We start from the raw sequence: 20,146 nt of genomic DNA on the forward strand, positions 1-20,146 counted from the left end.
TCACTGTAATCCCTTCCTAGCATTTAGGGATGAGCATGTGACTCTGTTTTGACTAATGACAAGTGAGAAGAAATCTGTGGAAACTTCTGAGAAATATTTCCCCACTCTCAAAGAATCACTGTGTGCTACCATTAGACATTGTAAAGGCTGTCTGTAATAACTGTAGCTGCTCCAGTTAATAACTAACAGTTATTACAGACAGCCTTTACAATGTCCTAGCACCATGGGTGGGGCAGCTCCAGGAATAAAATTGGCATGCTGGAGGTGGCAGAGGGAATAACGGTCACTACTGGGGTCCTTTTTCACACCACTGAACAGCTGAATTAAAAAACTGGAGCCTCCTGACCTTGGGACTTCTTATGATGCTATGAAACAATAAATTTCCTTATCATTTAAGACATTTTGAGCTGGGTTAATCATTAATTATAGTCTCCCATATCTAAATCATGAGCCCTATTTTTCTTTCCTCATATCGTATCATATGACGTTTCATGGCACATGTCATATGTGTAGTTACTTTTGTGTTTATTTGCCTAATACCTGTTTACTCCATTGGATTGTAAATTCTAAGTTGGAAGAGATCCCATGTTAATTTTGTTCACCATTGAATTCCAGCTTTTAGCACTGGGCCTGGAATATAGAAGCTGCTCTAAGCACATTTATTGAATGAATGAATATAGGTTTCAAAAATGGTTATGTTCTCCTCCTTCTCCTTCCCCTCCTCCTCGTTCTCCATAACTCAGTATTGTAGAGTTGACAGAGTAGAGGATTGCTGGGTGGGAACCCACATTTCTACTTAAACTCTGATTAACTGGTAGATTCTGGGCTGACATCAGTGCCTTTCAAGCTTTTATTTCAATGAACAGTAAGAAAATGCATATTTACATGGTCAACCCAGTACACATAGATACATGTATTTGGTGGACACCAAAGGTTTATAAAACACATTGACTATTGTGATGCACCTGCTATTTTTTATTCTAATCTACTATATTTCATTTAAAAAATGCTAACTTTGACCTGCTACATCAATTCTGTGTTCCATTAATTAGCAAGCAACCCATGGTTCAATGAAACAGGACTAAATGATCCTTAAGGATCTTGAAAATCTCTGATCTTCAACTCTTTGCGATTAAACTGGGTACAGAAATCCAGTCTATTATTATGGTGGCTTAGCAATGAATTAATTATTTTTTCTTTTCCTGTGGAATTCTCACACAACCCATCTCCTCTAAGTTGGCCTTTTTGGAGGCCTACATAAAATGTAGAGACTCTGGCAAAAGATCATGAAAAAGTACTTTATTCTTTTTTCTTTTCAGTGAGCACATAAACAAGACTGCGTTCTTCCTTCCCTGAAACTTAATGGCTCCATTCAACATGTCTTACATGCACCTCATTTCTGTATAAGTTTATGCACGTTATAATGCACACTAGCATTACACGAGCCTTACTGCCACTACGTGGTTTGAATCCCAAGAAGGGTGGTTTCCAACGTTCTCTAGATGAACACTGAAGAATAGACCCTCACTGTATTTCCCATTCCTCAACACAGAAACTGCCCTTGAACTCGGTGGATTTGCCAGTGGAATCCCTCTGGGTGCAGGAGGCAAGAGGGGTGGGGGGAAGCCACACGAACATCGCACAACTCCAGAGCACAGCAAACAATGCGGTGGGGTATATATATATATTTGGAAAACCATAATGCAAGCCTCAGGAAAAAAAAACAAGCAAACACATGTAATCAAAAAGCAACAGGGAGAGCATTACCTGTTTGGGTGATCAAGAAAGTTCTATGTTAAGACACCTACAGATTCGAAAGGTCTAACCTGTCCCTTAAAACACGGTTGAACCACTGCCCCAGGCATCACGAGAACTGGCAAATGACGCAAGTGATGGCTGCAGAGTCCCAGAAGACAATATCGCCAAGCTGCTCCGGGGTTACATGTCTTCTAGAAGGACACTGCTGTGACAGAGAAAAGCATGTCCAGGATACCTGCGCCTGTTTGCGCTCTGGAAGAAAAGGCAAGGTGTAGAAAACTCGCAGTGAAAAGGGACAAGAGGGGTAGAGGGAAGGAGGGAGGGAAGGAAAAATGAACACCTCCCTGAACTTTCCTCTCCCTTCTTCCCACACGCTCGAAATAGAAATAATAACAACATTAAGAAAAAAAAATGCTTACAGCCACGATGTTATCTCTCTACTTAAATTGCCTCACTTTAGAAGGTATGGGGTGTAAAGTGCAGACTGTCACTGCAGCCTTGTCTCAGGAGTAAAGGTTCGGTCTGGCGTGGGTGCGCACGCGGGTGACCCCACCTCCAGAGAACCCAGGTTCCCTGCTCCTTCACGCCATAGCCCCACTGACCCACGCCCTCTTCCTTCTCTGTCTCTCCTCCCTCCCTCCGTCGTTGCGCGCCTCCTCTGCACCGGCCCCCGCGGAGGAGCGAGGCGGCACTACCGACGCCGCCGCAGCTCCTGCCCGCAGCGCGCTCGCCCGCGCCCCTGGCTCCCACGTAGCCTCGGTGCCGGCAGTCCCCGGCCCGCGCTGCGCATTGCGAGCTTGGCCGGGGCTCGCTGAGCAGACCTGCGCTGGGATCGGGCGCCGCAGGCGGCGGGGGAAGGCGGCGTGGGAGAGGACGTGGGGACGCAGAGGCGGCTGCAAAGAGGTGACAAGCTGCGCACCTGGAAAGTTACCCGGCTGTTTGGTGAGGTTCGCGTGCGGTGGGCTTGGGAGCCGGGGGTGACGGGTTCTGGTCGCACGCGAGTTCCTGCTGAGCGTGCCATGCTTGGGCTGTGCCGTGTGCGCCTGTAATCCACACCCTCTCTTGCATGTGCTGTTGGCGTGTGGACGTGTGCTCGCGTTGCGTTTCCTTGGTGTGGTAGCTTTTCGTGAGCTCCTGGAGAAAGGGAGAGTCTACCTGTTTATGAGAAGCTTGATTGGGGGTAGCGGGGACGACCTCGTCTCCAGCGGGGAGCCCTCTGGGTTCTTAGAACATTAGCCGGGAGCAGCCGCGGAGGCAGTTGCTCCCGGCTGGGGACTAGGCGGTGCTGTCCATGTGTGCGTTCCCAGCTTCTTTTCGTTCGCCTAGTTTTGGGTAGCTGCTAGGAAAGGACTTTTACGAGTCCTTGTAAACTTGTGTTGGTGTCTTATGTCACTTTCTGTGCTGTGCGGTGCTTCTATGTTTCGGGCTCTGTATTTCCTGGGCATAATAAATATACAAGATAACCAAATAAAAACAACGTAGCCACATTGGGAGCGAGAGAAAAATAAATGGGTTCAAATTTGAGAAAAACTAAGGTGCAAAATCAGTAGTTGAAGCCAGTGAGAGAATGGAAACAATCTAGACTGAATTAACATGACAAATGGTTTTGTGCTTGATCTCTGCCTTGTTCCGGAAGTTCTCAGGGGCTTTATTATTGTTGCTGTTTACTATTATTATGATTATTGAAGAAAGCAACATATACCTACTCCCCCCATCCACTCATTTCCTTAGAAATATTGTCCCTTTCCTTGTCAATTTTCTGTTTAATTCATAGGGATGGCGATCATTCCGCACAACATATAGTAGCTGCTAAACTTCTTTAATTCTACGTATAGACATGAGGATAAGAGCTAATAATATGGTGGAGAATTTTCTTTGGAAAATTAGAGCATTGGAACATTGTGTGGTCAAGAATAAGAGACGTACTAAGAGGGTGCACAGCGATGACTCTCTTTTACGTGAAATAGTTAACTCCATTCCTCTGAAATCATTACAAGCGAGGCTAATGAGAATCTTTACAGTGGAGGCCTGGATCTGCCCATATCCTTAATCACTTTTTGTCCTGCTTCCTCTAGGCCGTTTTTCCTATCAGTTATCCCCTCTTCTGTTTTCAGTTTCTTTATCTTTACTGTTTCATTATCCTTGGCTTACGAATACTCGCAAGTTTCCATGATTCTAAAAGTCGTTTCCACGAACCATGATACAATCTTGAAATACTCACTCTCAGCAGCAACTCTTTCCATTGTCATTTGTACTTGTGTTTCTATCTTCACTCTTCCGTGAAAGGCTAAATTCAGTAATTTTCCCGCTGGTCTCATCTGCTTTGATATATCTGTGGGATGTGATATTGAAGCCTGCTCTTGAAAATCCTGTCTCCATAGTCTTTGATACTTTCTCAGATTTCTTACTTCTGCAGCTATTCCTCCTCGTTTTTGTTTGCTGCTCCTCCTCCTTGTAATACCAGGCATTACCTATACGTACATATATAACAAGAGAGGCGTTCCTTTCTTTTCATCCTTAGTGAGCTCTACAAAAAGTATTTCAGTTCTCATCTCTGTGAAGAAGTCTCTAGCATTGACTTTTCTTCTTTGCTACCGTCTGCCAGACATTTTCACCTGGAAGATGCACAGGCACTTCAAATTTAACATATTTAGATCCAGACTCATTACCGTCTCCATAAACCTTGCTCATTTTCCTGACATGGGCCAGTGCCACAGTGCTTAGCCTGTAGATGGTGTTCTGTGGGTCATTTTTGAATGAATTAACCAGTGAGCAAATAGTACTACCTTCCTCCAAGCATTCCAACATCAAAATATTGGAGTTATTTTCTACATTTCTCGTGTGTACACCCATTTAATTACCAATTTAGAAATTCTTCCTCTGCAATGTTGTTCCCACCCATTCTCACCTTTTAATGTAATTCCTTCTCTGTTCAGACTCCATTCGCTGTTCCCTTAACCAAAGCATTAGCTTCTTCTTACCATGTTCTTATGTTTCTTCCAAATCTTTTATAGACCCAAATACTCTGTTTTCAGACTAAACTACCCATATCATGAAAGATGATCGATTCTGCTTTTCAAGATTTACTAAAGGGAAGGAACATGCAGCTTTTCCTGTACCCATGGCTTCTCTTCTGGGTACCGTGGATATAGTCCATTTTTTAAGATTGAGTTCAAGGAGTTCAAAAAATTTCAAGACATTAGAGTAGATTTGGGGTTATTCTCTCATTCTCTTCATCCCATCCCACTTACATAAGTGTTCCTTGAATCCAGTTCTTCTGTTCTATTTCTGGCCTAGACTTCATCCTGTACTCATCACCTCTTCCTCAGATTGATGCAGTAGCCTTTTACTCTGCTGTACTTTCTCTGGGCTCTTTTACTCTATTCCATACTGATCGCCACAAAAATAGTTTTTTCTAAAGGACACACCTGCCATATATATGTGTGCCATATACATATATATGTAACATATGTATATATAGTCATATACATATATATATGTCATATACATATATATGTCATATACATATATATATATATGTAACAGAAAAAATGCCGCCCACATTAAAATTCAGATGCCATTATATGGCATATAAAGTCTTTCGGTATCTTCCTTTAAGCTGCTTTTTTAGACTCGTTTCTCATCATCCCCCTTCATCTATCATGTATTTCAGCCTCTTCCTTTACTGCGTTATCAGCTCTACCCTATTTATTCCTTAGCAGATGTTTTAGATGATTTTTTGGTCAATGAGCTTTTCTACTAAAGATGAGTTATTTTGTTTGGTAAATAATATTAATCATGATAATAGTAGTAATAATCATTTATTAAACTATACTATATGCCAGGCACTATGCTAAATTCTTATCATAGGTTGTTTCACTTAACTCTTCTAACAACTCTAAATAATATGCAACATTATTTTGTTTATTGTTGATCAATGTATTTGTCTATCTTTTTTATCATGCTTATTATATTATACTCTCTCTTCTATTAATATTCAAGGCCAGTATCTTGCCCAAGAGCACATAAGCACTAAGTAAAACCTTTGCTCTTAGCTAGTACTATACCATGCCCCACACTTCCAGACATATGTGTAGCTACCCATCTATATGTATACGTAAATGTGTGTGTATGTGTAAGGGTATTTATATCAGACTCCAGATGGATAGAGAGAGAAATAGATATTATGTAGACCAGAGCCAAGATTTTGGTTTCAAATTACTTTTAGCTGGAGGAAAAACAGACAACAAAACCTTATTTCTCTTACATTGGCTGGCAGGTGTTAATCTGCTTGCAAGAGCTTTCACAGTCAGTTTTACTTTTCTTGTATCTCTTCTAGTTTCCTCTTGGTAGATGATATTCTCTAAATGATGATTCAGTTAATGTAATAATGATTTATAGGATTATATGGTTTTCCTCCCTTCTTCCTAAATGCCACTACTCACTCTATTCTTCTGTCCTATCCCTGCCTACAGAAGATGACCATCTTCCCTTTGAACCATGTTTTCTTGTTGCCTTCAAAGATAATTAGGCATGCCCTTTTGGTTTAAGGATTTCACTGCAATAGGAGAAAATAGAGACGGGTCTGCATGAGGGAAATTAGAAAGCTTGAGGAGTCCTTGGATTCCTGGGACTAGGAGTGTGTCATTCATAATGGTTTTGTTTTGCTTTGGGTACATGGTCTGGGAATCAAACCCGGGTCTCCTGCATGGAAGGTGAGCATTCAACCACTGAACTACTCATGATGGCTCTGATCTTCCTGTTATAGAGAAAGTTTCCCAGGCTCTTTGTTCTAGGATACTCTCTTTTCTCAATGGAAGGTGTAATCCAGGCAGAATAAATCTTTTTTTCCCCCTTAAGGGAATAGTTTGCATCTCTAAAAATTCTTGTCTGAGGCATCCGATTTACTAGACTCTGTCCCATCCGGAAATGATCCTGCCTGGGCATTGTAATAAAAACAACCACTTATTTATGCCTGTCACACACCAGACATTGTGCTGGGTGCCTTCAAACACAATTCTCATAATAACCCTGGGAGATGAAGTCAATTATATCTGTTTTATAGATAAGAAAATTAGGACCAGGGATTCTAAGTAATTTATAGAAAGTCTACCCTGACTGCCCAGACTCTGCTGTTCATGGTTAATCCTGGTCTTTAATCCTGACTCATTTCTTGTTATATCATGTGAATATAAGAATGATTTTAATAATCAATAGTTGCTAGATTGATGCAGCAACATCCTGTGGTTCAATTCTCCTTGTGACCAGCAATTCATATTTGAGAGCTATTTTGGTATTAAGAAGCAGAATGAAGCTAATTAGGTTTTATGAAGTCAGGTTTGAAATCTTGGCCTGAGGGACAACTAAATTCAAAATTAAATAGGTGAACTAAGTAAGCAAGACTAGCATGATCTGTTCAATCAGTTACCTACATGGCTTAAATTAGTGACTAGAAAGATGATTTAGTTACTCTCGTTTCACTCACTTTGGAATTTTGAGTAGCTTAAAAGATTAATACTTCTAAAATGGTTTCATTAAAACCGAAGAACGGTTAGTATTTTGGGAAGAAGTAACATCCTCCATTTATTTGTGCTTCAGGTTTGTAAAATTATTGGATTGGTACAGGATGCTTTGAAAACCACGCATAGAACAAAATGATTCTGAACTTTTTCGTACTTGGAATGCTAGGACTGTTTCCTTTGTCCAATTGGACATCAAACTCAGAAAGGCCTCTGATGTAGTAAAAGATACTTACTAGGTCTTAGTAACTGAATTTAATAAAGAATTTAACATTTGGGGGCTTGCTTTTGTTCTTTATAGAGCAATTCCTTCTCCTTCTTCCCGCTTCTACTCTTCCCACTACCTCGGCCATGGTCTAGGTATGCTTGCCATGAACCAAAGGGCCTGTCTAGAAGATGGCTTGGTGCAGCATATTAAAACTTGTGCACACATAATTTAAGAATACCTTTGGCGGCACCTTTCTCATGCCTCTAACTCAGAATTTCATTGGAGTTCCTGCTCATCTCCCAATCTAACAGATTCTGAATTATGTATTCAGAATACAAGGATGTTGAGGGGCATTTCCTTGAATTCTCGTTTCTGCAACAACAGTCATATATGTTCTTTATATATGAGAATAATGTTGCCAAGTTAACAGATTCTTAAAGGTCATACTTGCCACATCTCCGCAACATATCAAAGGTAATTATCTGGATACGAATCTTTATTCATGACTACGTAGAATATGCATTCTATTAGGACTATCTGGGGGATGCAAGATCATCACTTTTATAAGTACATTTATTTTCTGTTTGTACTATACAGGTTAGGTGACCGGCATTGGCTATTTGGTTGCATCTGGTTGAAACTTTTGAGGCTGTTTTACAGCCATGCCTTTGTTTTTGTAGACGTCACAATTACCATGGTAGATATCATGAAAACAGTGTAAACATTTCATTGTGCTCTGAATTTGACATTTGGAGGGAAAGAGGGGCAAGGATGGGTGAATTACATGACTTCAAAGCTTCCTCTATTTCTTCTGATTTATGTAATGACAAGTAACTCAAGCTTAGTTTACAAGAATTTTAATGTTTCTAGGGTTATGGCAGTCAGAAATTGTAGAGGTAAAAGTATGATGTTTAAATATGTGGCCTAAAAAGATTTAAACTTACGAGAATTGATCAAAATGGCATTTACCAAATGTTCACTCATTCAACTTCTAGCTTTATCATTTTTCTTATGTGTACAATTACCTACAGATGGTCCATTTTCTATTTTCATTGAATTACTACAGCAACCTAAATACCTAATTTAGCTTCCACTTAAACAATATCAGTGAACTTACAGTTTTGTGGTGCAATTATCTATATTTCTCATAAATGTTAAAATGAATGAATACATAGCTTTTGAACTAAAAAATGTTTCTGAATCAACTAAAATCATCTCTCATTTTCCTTAATCTGCATATCACATCCCAAGGCTCACTGGATTTGTGATTACTTTGGGGCCTATAACTAGGATATTCTCAACAGAAAAAGAATGAAGGCCTGCACAGTAGGGCATTATTTTTTTGGACAACCTCAGCTTTTGGATATGAGGTAAAGGATGGTCAAGAATATCTACACCTCTATTTTTCCTTCTAGTGACTGCAATCCAGAAGCTTTTGAAAGTGAGCTTTGTCAGAAATCCAAAACTTAATAGATACCTAGGATAAGAGAAAAGTGCTAATAAACCAACACCAACTCTGCCTCCTCCTCCCAAGAAATGCAGATGTGTTATTTCTTACATCAGGGAAAGGTTTCTTACTGTAGCCGCACAGGGAGCTGTGAGAGTTGTGACATTCGCAAGCCTCTGCTGCTATAGCTGCTTGTTTGCCTCTTTTCTTTGCCATGCTGAAACCCAAATCACACTTTTGGTATAATACTTTTGACAGTTGTCCAGAGAGAATGAATAGAGAGAACAGCAAGTAATCCAGGCTGTTTGTGCAAAATGCTTAGGTATGATATTTATGCCGGTAAAGGAATGGTGATGAATGAATCCGGGTGATAACTCTCATTCATAGGGGGATAAAGGAAATCAATCAATAGCTTTCCTTCTAGAAGCATGGGAGATGCATTGCTTATCAAATGAAACAGATTGGGATGTGAGGGGTGGTGGAGACTTTTGGAAAATGAAACTGCACTAAATAATTCCCAATTCTGTGCTCTCTCAGACCCCTGAGCAAAATGGGAAATGGTTCGGTGAAACCCAGACATTCCAAGCATCCAGATGGCCTCACGGGGAACCTCACCACCGATGCCCTGCGGAGCAAGGTGACAGAGCTGGAAAGAGAGCTGAGGAGGAAGGACGCTGAAATCCAGGAGCGGGAGTACCATTTGAAGGAGCTGAGGGAGCAGCTGTCAAAGCAGACGGTGGCCATTGCTGAGCTCACTGAGGAGCTCCAGAACAAGTGCATCCAGCTGAACAAGCTTCAGGATGTGGTGCATGTGCAGGGAGGAAGCCCGCTGCAGGCCTGTCCAGATAAAGTGCCTCTTGAGGTCCACCGCAAGACCTCGGGGTTGGTCTCTCTTCATAGCAGGAGAGGAGCGAAGGCTGGTGTATCTGCCGAGCCGACAACCAGAACCTATGACCTTAACAAACCTCCTGAGTTTTCCTTTGAGAAAGCAAGAGTCAGGAAGGACTCCAGGTAAGAAGTCCTCACACGTTCTTTAACTTGACTGCCCCATTACTATGATAGAGTTATAGTTCTTAAGCCTCCTTTGTGATAAACAGCATATCAACCCTTTCAGATTTTAGAATATGGCAGCTTCTTAAATGGTTTTGTTTTTCAGAAGGATCTTCCACTATGTAAAACTTTTCTTTAAGGTGGGAATTTTGTTTTATCTGGCCTTTTGCTTCGTGATGTATAGAACTGAAGTGCTGGAGTAATGAAAATCATTTCCATTATCTTGAAAACCCTAGGAGTGTGAAAAGGTAGTTTTAGGAAGCCTGCCCTTTCTTTCTATAGGAGTAGACTCACAAATACACACAAATCATGATGATGTATTAATATGTATAATAAAGAAACAGTTCGTGGAAGTTAGTCTGCAAGTGTCATGAAAAAGGAATAAAATGGAACGTCAAAGGGGGTTGAATTCATTCATTTATTCTACATTTGATGTTGAGCCATCTGCCTTCTGCCAGACGCTGTGCTAGATGCCCAGTATACCTTATTGAATAAATAGACACAGAGCCTATCTCTTGAGGGAGATAGACAGTATACATGGAAAGAAGTAAAAAGTGTGTAATTATTAATTGGGATAAATGATATAAGGAAACCATCTGTAAGTGGGTGGTGCCTGGGGTTAGCAGGAGAGAAGGGCAAGGAGGCAAACAAAGCAGGTTTGTCATGAAGGTCTGTCGAGGTAGTGATCTTTAAGATGAGAACTGAAGGAGGTAAAGGAGCATAGACTAGGAAGAGAGGATTTCAGGCAGAGGGAACAACTAAAAGCTAGAATTATTTTTTTAGATGAGAAGTTTTAAGAGATCGTGTAAATATTTACCACCGTATCTTTTTGTGCATGTATTCAGGTGTGTGTGTGTGCATTTCTTTCTGGATTGAGGTTCGAATTTACTGAGCAGGAAACATTATTTAGAAAATCATAAATTAGAGTTCCCTTTCTGCATTATTTTTAAATGAGTAAGTGTGGATTAATGGACCTGGATTTCCATTGTAAATGGCGAGAACTCTGAAATTAAAACAAAATTTTAATCACTTCACAGACACAGCAATATAATCAAGATAAAACATGTGACTTAACCAAATAAATTATTAATTTTGATAAAATTATGCAGGGAGGTTTAAGTCATCAATTTGTTGACAGTGCTTGACATATAGTAGACAATCAGTAAATATTTTTTAAGGGAATTAGTCATGTTGGATTATTAATCATTGATATTCTGTGGCTGAAATAAATCTCATTAATATTGGACCTCTTAAGACAAAGCCAGAAGTTTTATTAGTTGATTTACAAAGGTTTTACCAGTTGAAAACTATTAATTATTTACTTCTACTGGCATCAATTCAGAAATTATTAATATTATAAACCATGCCTTTTTTTTTTTTTACAAAAATTGAATATCATACAGTGATTTTTGGTATGTCATATATATCTACATGTGGTAAGTTTATATACTATGACTGTATTACCATAAATATACTTATAATGTGTTTTTTATTCACAAAAACTTTTCAAATATCCACATTCTTTTTTTTTTTGCCATGGACACGCTCTGGGAATCAAACCTGGGTCTCTGGTGTGGCAGGTAAGAATTCTGCCACTGAGCCACCATTGTACCACCCATCCATATTCTTTTATATCTAGGAATTTTTATAATGGAATTTAAGAACAATTCATCTTCTTTGAACCTCTCTTTGCATATTCCTTTGCAGATTATTTTCCCCTGGCACAAAGGTTATTTAACATTACTTTATTCCATATCCTTATACCTATCTTGAAGCAAACACCGTTCTTTTGGTGCTAGGTATCTGGAAGTCTGAGTTAAGCATATTCCTTTGGATTCTTCATTAGTCCTGTTAAAACCAAAAAAAAGAAAATGAGAATTTATGCAAGTCAATTTCCAGGGCAAACCACACTCCTTTTTTCTGTCTGTAATGAGTTGGGACCCAGGAGAGTGGAGAGGCGTTCTGTCTCCTACATACATGTTAGTGATGATTTCCCTCACCATAAAGGCAAGCTAAATAGGTGCAAGTCTGTGTAGATGACATGATGCAGAGACTTAGAGACCAAATGAAATCATTCATGCCATGATAATCCTCATCAGCATTTTACAGAGCCATAATTGTGTTCTAAATAGAAAAATTAAATAGATTATGGAAACCACTCTTATTTCATTGACTGATTTGTGCCTCAGTTTTTCTTGCAAAAGTGCAAAATATACCTCTCCTTAAGTCTGGAATAACCAGCTAAACACAGATAGCTAGTATCATCAACTCAAAGTTTTTTAAAGAAACTTTCCAGTTGTTTCAAAGATGCTCAATTGTATAATTCATTCTCCATTTCCAAATAGTTACAGTTTTAGAGAAAATCTGCAAGCAAACTTTAGATATATCTCCCTATGTATTATATAGCCCATCAGAAAATTGGAGGAATTAATTTTCCTGAGGTTAAAACATTAGAAATGATAGGAGTGTCATTTACTGATGAAAGGATGATGTATGGTGTCCATTGGTTTGGCTACTTTTTCAGGCAGTCTCCACTAAATTTCAAAGAATTTAATATGTCAGTCAAGATTGTTCCTCTGTTTATCCTTAGCTTCTGGCGATTCTTTGTTGGACTTTTATAGAGTTTACTAGCTGCATTTACTACTAAATTTATTTCTACTAATACCTGATAACTAGATTTTGGATATAGTTCACCCTGCATACTGCATTAGAAAGCAATGGAGTGACTTTTCAGTCTTTTTATTGAATAGAAGTTGTGATGGGTATTTATTTAACCATGATCAAGAAAATGAGGGAAAATTCCCAGTCCTCCTACAATCAACAAAATCAGGGAAATATGAAATATTGGCAGAAACCAGTGAATACAATTTGGTGGAATGATAGAGTTGGAATGGAAGATTTATTTTCAGTAATTCATGAGCAGCTCTAAAACCCGTGACATGGTGGCCTGTAGTTTTTCTGAGGCTCCTATGTTCAAGTGCAGTATAAATGGTAAGTGGGTCACTTTAACTTCCATGCAGCCCCAGCTCATAGCAGCTGTGGTGTCCTCTACTTGTTGAGTATGCCTTTGGGATGCACCGCCATGATTCATGTGGAGGAACTCATATAATCTAATGGTATTGGGGGACTCTTGAAATTTGCCTCTTTTGAAGTTCAAGGGTGTACATTTTAAGGATCAGGTTCTAGAATAATTCAGTGCTGCCCAAGAGAACTTTATGCTGTGATAGAAACAGTATATAATCTGTGATGTCCATTATGGTAGCTTCTCGGCAAACATGGTCATTGAACACTTGAAATTCAATATAAAATTAATTAGGCACAAGTGTCTACCGTATTGCATATCATTGTACTGACTGTAACCACTGTTTCCTGATACAGGAATCATGATCAAGTGACATTTGAGTGAATTTAGAAACAAAGTAAGACCCATGTTTGGTTTTCGGACAAAGCCACAGAAAATACGAATGTTCTTGTCAAATAGAAGAAGGCACAAAGTGGACTCTCTCTTATACTGCACCAAATCTGCAGTTTATCATAGTACTTTTTAGTGACTTGGCTTGGTGTCCACTGACCATTTTAGATCTTCAAAAGCATAAATTACGTGGGCCCATAGCCTATTTGAATTGCAGCCGTTCTGAAGCATCATAAATCACATGGGGAGTCTGAGTACTCTAGTATCTTAAGTACTCTGCTCTCTGATTTAAATTTAATATGATAAGCATCAGAATAGAGCCAGAAGGTCCTCAGAAATTGTTTCCTGCTACCCCACTTATTGGAGAAGTGAGGAAACAGGTATTGGGAAGTTGAAGAATAAACCATGGTAAGTGGCAGAGCTGAGATTAGAATGCATGACTCTTCACTTTGAGACCAGTTCTTTCCCTTTGCAGTCCTGCTTGTAGTCTCCACTGAACTACCCCCAAGGCTGAAAGGCCTCATATCAGACCAGGTTGGGCACCAGCTGGCCTCATGACATGCCCCTTGATTGGTATTAAGAACGATGGTGCTTCCTGGTGCCAGGGCCTCTCCCATGCAGAGTGAGCAGAAATACCCAGTGCCTCAGTGTTTACCAAGTGCTAGACCCACAGAGCCTGTATGAAAAGGACACGGAGAATAAGTGTGGTCCATCTGATTGCACAGCCTGTGGAATAGTATATGGAGGGGCACATATACATTCCCGAATGAGTATAGTACTTCTTAAAGCTGAGAACTGAATTTCTGCAGTGAAGGAGGGTAAGGAGGAGCTCAGGTACCGTTTGTGCCCATGTCTTACCCCGTTGAGCACCAAGATAACCATGGATCTAGAGATCTGATCTTTTACTGAAATTAAATTTTCTGTTTACATAGATGTTGTTTAGTAGCAAACTTCAGCTCTGGCAGAGCAAAATTAGAAGCTTATGCTGAATGTCTGGTGGAACACAGGCAAATTAATCAGAGACATCTGGCAAGTTGCTGGTATGACTGCCTTTCTCTAAGAAAGCTTAAACTATCATTTGAAACTATTGTTTTTTTCATGAAAAGGAAAGATAAAACAAAGACTTGCCATCTGACTTCAGATGTTGACTCCAGTTTTAGGGGGGACAATTAGTCTCATTTGTCACTCCCACCCCAGGAGCAGAATAGGTAAAAGTGGAAAATGCTAGTGAGTCATCTATTTAATTAAGACAGGGAACAGGAGTGAGGAAGAGTATGCTTCTTATTATCTGTGCTTCCATTCTAAAACAGTACTCAGCATTTGAATGTGATGAAGAGTAACTTAGCAGTGCATTGTACAAATGTGGCTCCTTTATTAAATAGGAATTTTTCTATGGAAGAAATGAAACTATTAACAGTAATAACATATGTCACCACTAATTAAGTGTCTGTTCTCCTAACCATGTCTACATACCACTTTTTATTATTATTATTATTACATGAGCAGGCACCAGGAATCAAACCCGGGTCCTCTGGCATGGCAGGCAAGCATTCTTGCCTGCTGAGCCACCATGGCCCACCCTACATACCACTTTTTCAGGATAAAATTGAGAGGAGGATTCTTGATATTTCAGTTGAAAACCCTTGTAAAAACTAAATATATAATCAGAAATAGATATTCTTAAATGCTATAATTAGAAACAGTTCCCCTGTTTTTGTTATTTCTCCCTGAAATTTTTGCTTCCAGAAAGTGCTGCTCTATTACCAATTTTCAGTAGAAGGAAAATTTTTCTGGGGAAAGAAAGCTTGTTTTTTTTTTTTTAAACTTTCTTCCAGGAAATAGGGTTTTATCTGTGATGATGTTAGAGGTTCTATAACTAGATTTTACATAGAAAGATTATTAAAAGTTTTTAAGTGTATGTAAAGGCTCTGTTAATCATCAGTTATTTACAAATATTGGTACATATGCTTAGAAATACTATTGCTTTTAACTGGGTCTTCAGAAAAGCAAAATGACACTCTCTGTATAAAGCAAGAAAGAGAAAAGGCCAGTGGTGTGGTCATCTGAGAGCCAGAAACATGGGTGCATGCAGCTGGTTGTTTCTGATGAAAGTTGTTAGAAGGTTTGAAAATGGAAGGTTATGCTTTATAGCAGTCATTTGAAGTGGACATTCAGATCAGGGAAACCCAAGTACCTTAGTTTTTCAGTGCTACATAAAATATTTCCACAAACTCAGCAGCTTAAAACAACACATATTTGTCATCTTCGTGGGTCAGGAGTCCAGGCACGCACGGTTCAGCAGGGTCCTCGGCTCAGGGTCTCACAAGGTTGCAGCCGTGGTGGCCATTGGTCTACAGTTTTCTTCCAAGTTCCCATGGTCATGGGCAGAATTCATTTTCCTTGTGGTTGTAGGACTGAGGTCCACATTTTCTTATTGGCTGTCACCCGGGGGCTGCTCTGAGCTCCTAGAGCCCAGCTGTTTTATATTTTTCTGATGTTAGGTATGATTGTAGAGAGTTTGGATGGAGGGAGATAATCTGTATACAACACTCAGATTGGGTGAAAAGCAGAAATCTTTATTTCTTACAGCTCCAAATGAGAGAAGGCCACCTGGCAGGGCCGCACAGGGGGTTGGTTGTGTCTGGGGAGAGGGTTACAGAAAGCTGGAGCTGCAGGACACAGCTCAAGTATGAAAGACAGGTGGAGTTAGCTGGGTTTCATGGGAGCCCTGTGGATTGGCTGATTTGAATAATTTCCTGGGCTCTGGGGCATAGAGGCTGCTCCTAATTAAGGAAGTGGCCCTCAAGGGTAAGAGCCCAATAAAGGGAGTGGTGGGATGTGAACTTAATCAGCTGCTCAAGAAGCGGGATTTGCTTCAGAACTGGGCCTTGAAGAACTGACAGGACTCTAGCCAGAACCTCGAAACTGTCGAGACATCATCTCAAGGAAAATTCTATGACACCACCTGCAATTCCTTGCCACATGGCTCTCTAACAGGCCTCACAGATGCTCTTATGACATGGCAGCATGCCTCTTCAAGGCCAGTAGGAGAATCTCTAAAGTCTGCCAAGATGTTAATATAAATATAACTAAGATGTTAATGTAAGTAGCTATCCTACCACCTTCCCCATATAACATAACCTCACCAAGGGAATCCCTCTCCCTTCACCATGGCTATACTCTGTTGGCTAGAAGACAGGTAGAGGTTCCATCCTATGCTAGTGGCTGGAGACCAAGTGAGCATCTTAGAATTCCGCCTGCCACACCAGGCCCTGTTGCTTCTCTGGTATGCGATTCCTTGGATAGTAATGTTGGCTTCTCTGGGTAGGTAAAGCCATGATGGGGAACTCCAGAGTCCTGGGGCCCCTAAGGGCCAGGCCGAGTTTCAGCTTCCACAAAGGATGCTTGTAGAAGAGAGAAAAGAGTAATGCTTTCCTCGTTTCTGTATTTTTTGTTATATTGCAGAGAAGAATATGTCAAAGTCTTGTGACAAACACATATTAATTAGTATTATTAATTAATCAATCTGTTAATTATTTAATATTAATTGATCACTTGCTTGATGACCCTTCAATGGAGACCTGCTCCCAGCTCTGTGGAAAAATAAAAGGAAGGGGCAATTTCAAACTCTTCCTTACCCTTTTCTTGTTTATACTGTAATTCTTAACCATAACAGCACTTTGTAATCATCTGCAGAGAGAGTTTAATTTAATTAGTTTGAAGTGAGTGCCGGGCATCAGGATTTGTGAAAACGCCCTGAATAACCTGATGTGCAGCCAAGATTGAGAACTATCGTATTAGAGGAACAGGTTTCCCTGCAGCAGACTCCCAAAATATTCAGCTTGACTACCTAAGAGTAATACTAATTACAGACATTTCAGGGAGCTGTTTACCATTTATACCTAATTACATGTAGCACAATGACATGAAGCACAATGATGTTTATGCGTATCATTGAGTATGTCAGATAAACTTCTTTGTGAGTTTTGGTTGTTTTCAACATTTCATTATTAAACTCTGTACTCTGATGTTCATGGGAATAGGCTCATCTGCACAAATTTAAAAAAAAAAAAGAGAGAGAGAATTGTTTGTTGTGAATGTGAAGCATCAGTAAACATGATTAGATTACAACTGTACTTGATTATATGGGCAAAAGAGAAAGAGACTTGACAGGAAAAAGTCATGCTAATGTTCTGATCACCCGTGCAATTTTCTCATCTTCTTCATGCTTGTTTCTCAAATTATAAGCTTATGCATTTGTATTAGCTAGGGTTCTTTAGAGAAACAGAATGAGCAGGAGATATCTATAGATATAAAATTTATAAAAGTGTCTCACGTAACTGTGGGACAAGGTCCATAGGGCAGGCCCCAAGCTGGTGACTCTGAAGAAGGTCTTCAGTGAACTCTTAGGAGAGGCTGGCTGGACAAATGTGGGGATGGAAAAGTTCAAATCCGTAGGGCAGGCTGTGGAGCTGGCAGCTCCAATGAAGGGTCTGGATGAACTCCACAGGGGTTCACAGGCTGAAGCAGGAAGAGTCAGAAGTTTCTTCTGAATCCTCCTTAAAAGCCTTAAAAGCCTTCTGCTGATTTGATTAAGCATCACTTATTGCAGAAGACACTCCCCTTGACTGATTACAAATGCAATCAGCTGTGGATACAGCTGCTGTAATCATGATTTAAGTCCATGAAATGTCCTTATAGCAACAGACAGTCCAGCACTTGCCCAACCAGATGACCGGGCACCACCACCTGGCCAAGTTGACACATGAACCTGACCATGCCAGCATTTATTAGGTATTTTTTTTCCTGTGGGCAATTCATAACTCAGAAAATCTTGGTGGTGGTGGTGGGGTTGTTCTCCTTATTATCTGTGCCTTGTTTATTAGGTGACTGACATTTTCCATCTCTACTCTTGCCCCCGTACCCATCATTTTTAAGTTTGGAGAAAGAATTTGAGTGCTCTTTAGCATTTTTAATTGCATTTAGTTCTTACTGTGTGCTGGGCACAATGCTAGGTGTTAGAATAAAAGGACAAAGAAAACGTAGTCCATATCCTGGCAGTTTGCAGTCTTTTTGAAGCATTTAAAAATTTTTGCAGTCCCGTGTGATTAATATTTTAAGAGACATGGATACAAAGGAAGGAACGAATGTACTTTGCTTGGTGGAATCAGGGAACCTCCATAGAGGAAAAGATCTTGGTTTTGAAGGAGGAAATAGATTGCAGAGACGTGAAGTGGCCTGGCACCTTTTGGGAGTAGCACATTTGGGGAACTGCAGGTAGTTTGGTAGGCCTGGGAAACCCAGAGTGCAGGGGGACTGGACACTTGCCCATGTTGGGAAAGGGTCTCCCTAATGGATGGGAAAGCATGGGCTTATTCTTTGGTCCTGTCATTACTACTACCATACACCAACAAGAAGGCGAGTTCTAATTAAGTCAATCTCATGCTTTCCTTAGTCACATCCTGTGTAGTTGTTCCTGAGCCTGTGGCTTCCCAATTGTGACTTCAAGGCTGACACGGTTGCTGGAGAGACGTAGACCAGACACCAAGAGTGGCCAGCCCTCTCTTGGTTAAAATGGAATTATTTTTTTATTGCTGTTTTCCTTTAGCTTGTTAGTGGAGAGATGGAGGAAGTTTGTTAGAATACGCAAGTAGATGCCTAGTGTTTGCGCAGAAGTGTAGGTGAATTGAAAAGATTTCTGGTCTCCACTGTATTCCTTGGAATCAGTGCTAGCTGTCACGTTTGATATTTTAGCCCAGTACAGATTAAGGAGGACCTTGTATGGTGAACAAAGGAGTTTTGAAGCTAAGAAAAGAAACTGAGATTCTCTTAGAGCAGTGCCTGTGTGCTTCACAGTACCAGGTACCGAAAACAGGGTCCGGAGGCCCACGATACCACCGGCAGGGGTGTGTCAGAGTCAAGCTTACTTTACTCGACGTTGGTGTGTGTTGGTCACCTGCAAACCAAAGCAGACACCTTAATTTTCTGTGATCTGCGAGGTTCCATTTTTGTTGTTGTTTCATTCTTCCTTTATGTTAAAGCAGGCTTTAAGAATGCAGTATAGAGCTGTCCTAACTTAAAGGCTTATAAGTTGCTGGTAACTTGCCGCTTTTGTAGTGGTAATAGCTAATCCTTATGTAACACATTTTACGTGCCAGGCATGTTCTTACTGCTTCATATAGTTAATTGCTTTTATGATTATAGAAACCTTGTGACCTCTGGACTGGGTTTATTGTCATTTTACAGCCGAGGAAACTTAGGCATGGAGAGATTAAGTGACTTTCCCAGGTTTTTCACAGTAAGTGGCAGGACTGGAGATCAATCCCTGGCATCCTCGCATCAGCTCTTGCATTCTAAACAAATATGCTTTCTGCTTGTATGTATATTTAAGCAGTGAAATGCTGCACAGGTAAAGTGGCTGAGGCCCCTTGATAAGTAAGAAATTCGGGAGAAATCTTTGATAGATAAGAAAGAGCTTCATGCAATGAAAGTTGCAAGACACATGCTTTGGTCTGGCAAAAACGAACAGTGAGAACATAGGCCAAGAGGGAAACTTGAGGGCCCAGAATGATGAGAGAGCTGTCAGTGGACTTTGACCATTTAAACTTCCTGAAGCAACTTAGGGGACAAGAATTTATTACTTCAAGGAATGTTGATTATTTAAGCTGCAGGTATAAAATACTAAAACCACGAGGCTCATACATGCTACCTTTGACAGGCTTGAGTTAGAGATCCAGGCTGACTGGAGGAAC

At 40.3% G+C, this 20,146-nt stretch overlaps 1 protein-coding gene across 1 annotated transcript in view; it reads left to right on the forward strand.

The window, feature by feature from the left end:
* Positions 1-2,618: 2,618 nt before the first annotated feature.
* Positions 2,619-20,146, forward strand: part of PRKG2 (protein kinase cGMP-dependent 2) — an 87,949-nt gene continuing 70,421 nt past the window's right edge. Inside the window, exons 1-2 of the mRNA XM_077143037.1 lie at positions 2,619-2,700; positions 9,470-9,943. Coding sequence (XP_076999152.1) covers positions 9,483-9,943 — 461 coding nt within the window. The 5' untranslated portion in view covers positions 2,619-2,700; positions 9,470-9,482. The remainder of the gene's footprint in view (positions 2,701-9,469; positions 9,944-20,146) is intronic.

The sequence above is a fragment of the Tamandua tetradactyla genome, chromosome 24 (genome assembly GCF_023851605.1).
Source record: "Tamandua tetradactyla isolate mTamTet1 chromosome 24, mTamTet1.pri, whole genome shotgun sequence".
In the NCBI taxonomy this organism is placed as follows: Eukaryota; Metazoa; Chordata; class Mammalia; order Pilosa; family Myrmecophagidae; genus Tamandua; species Tamandua tetradactyla.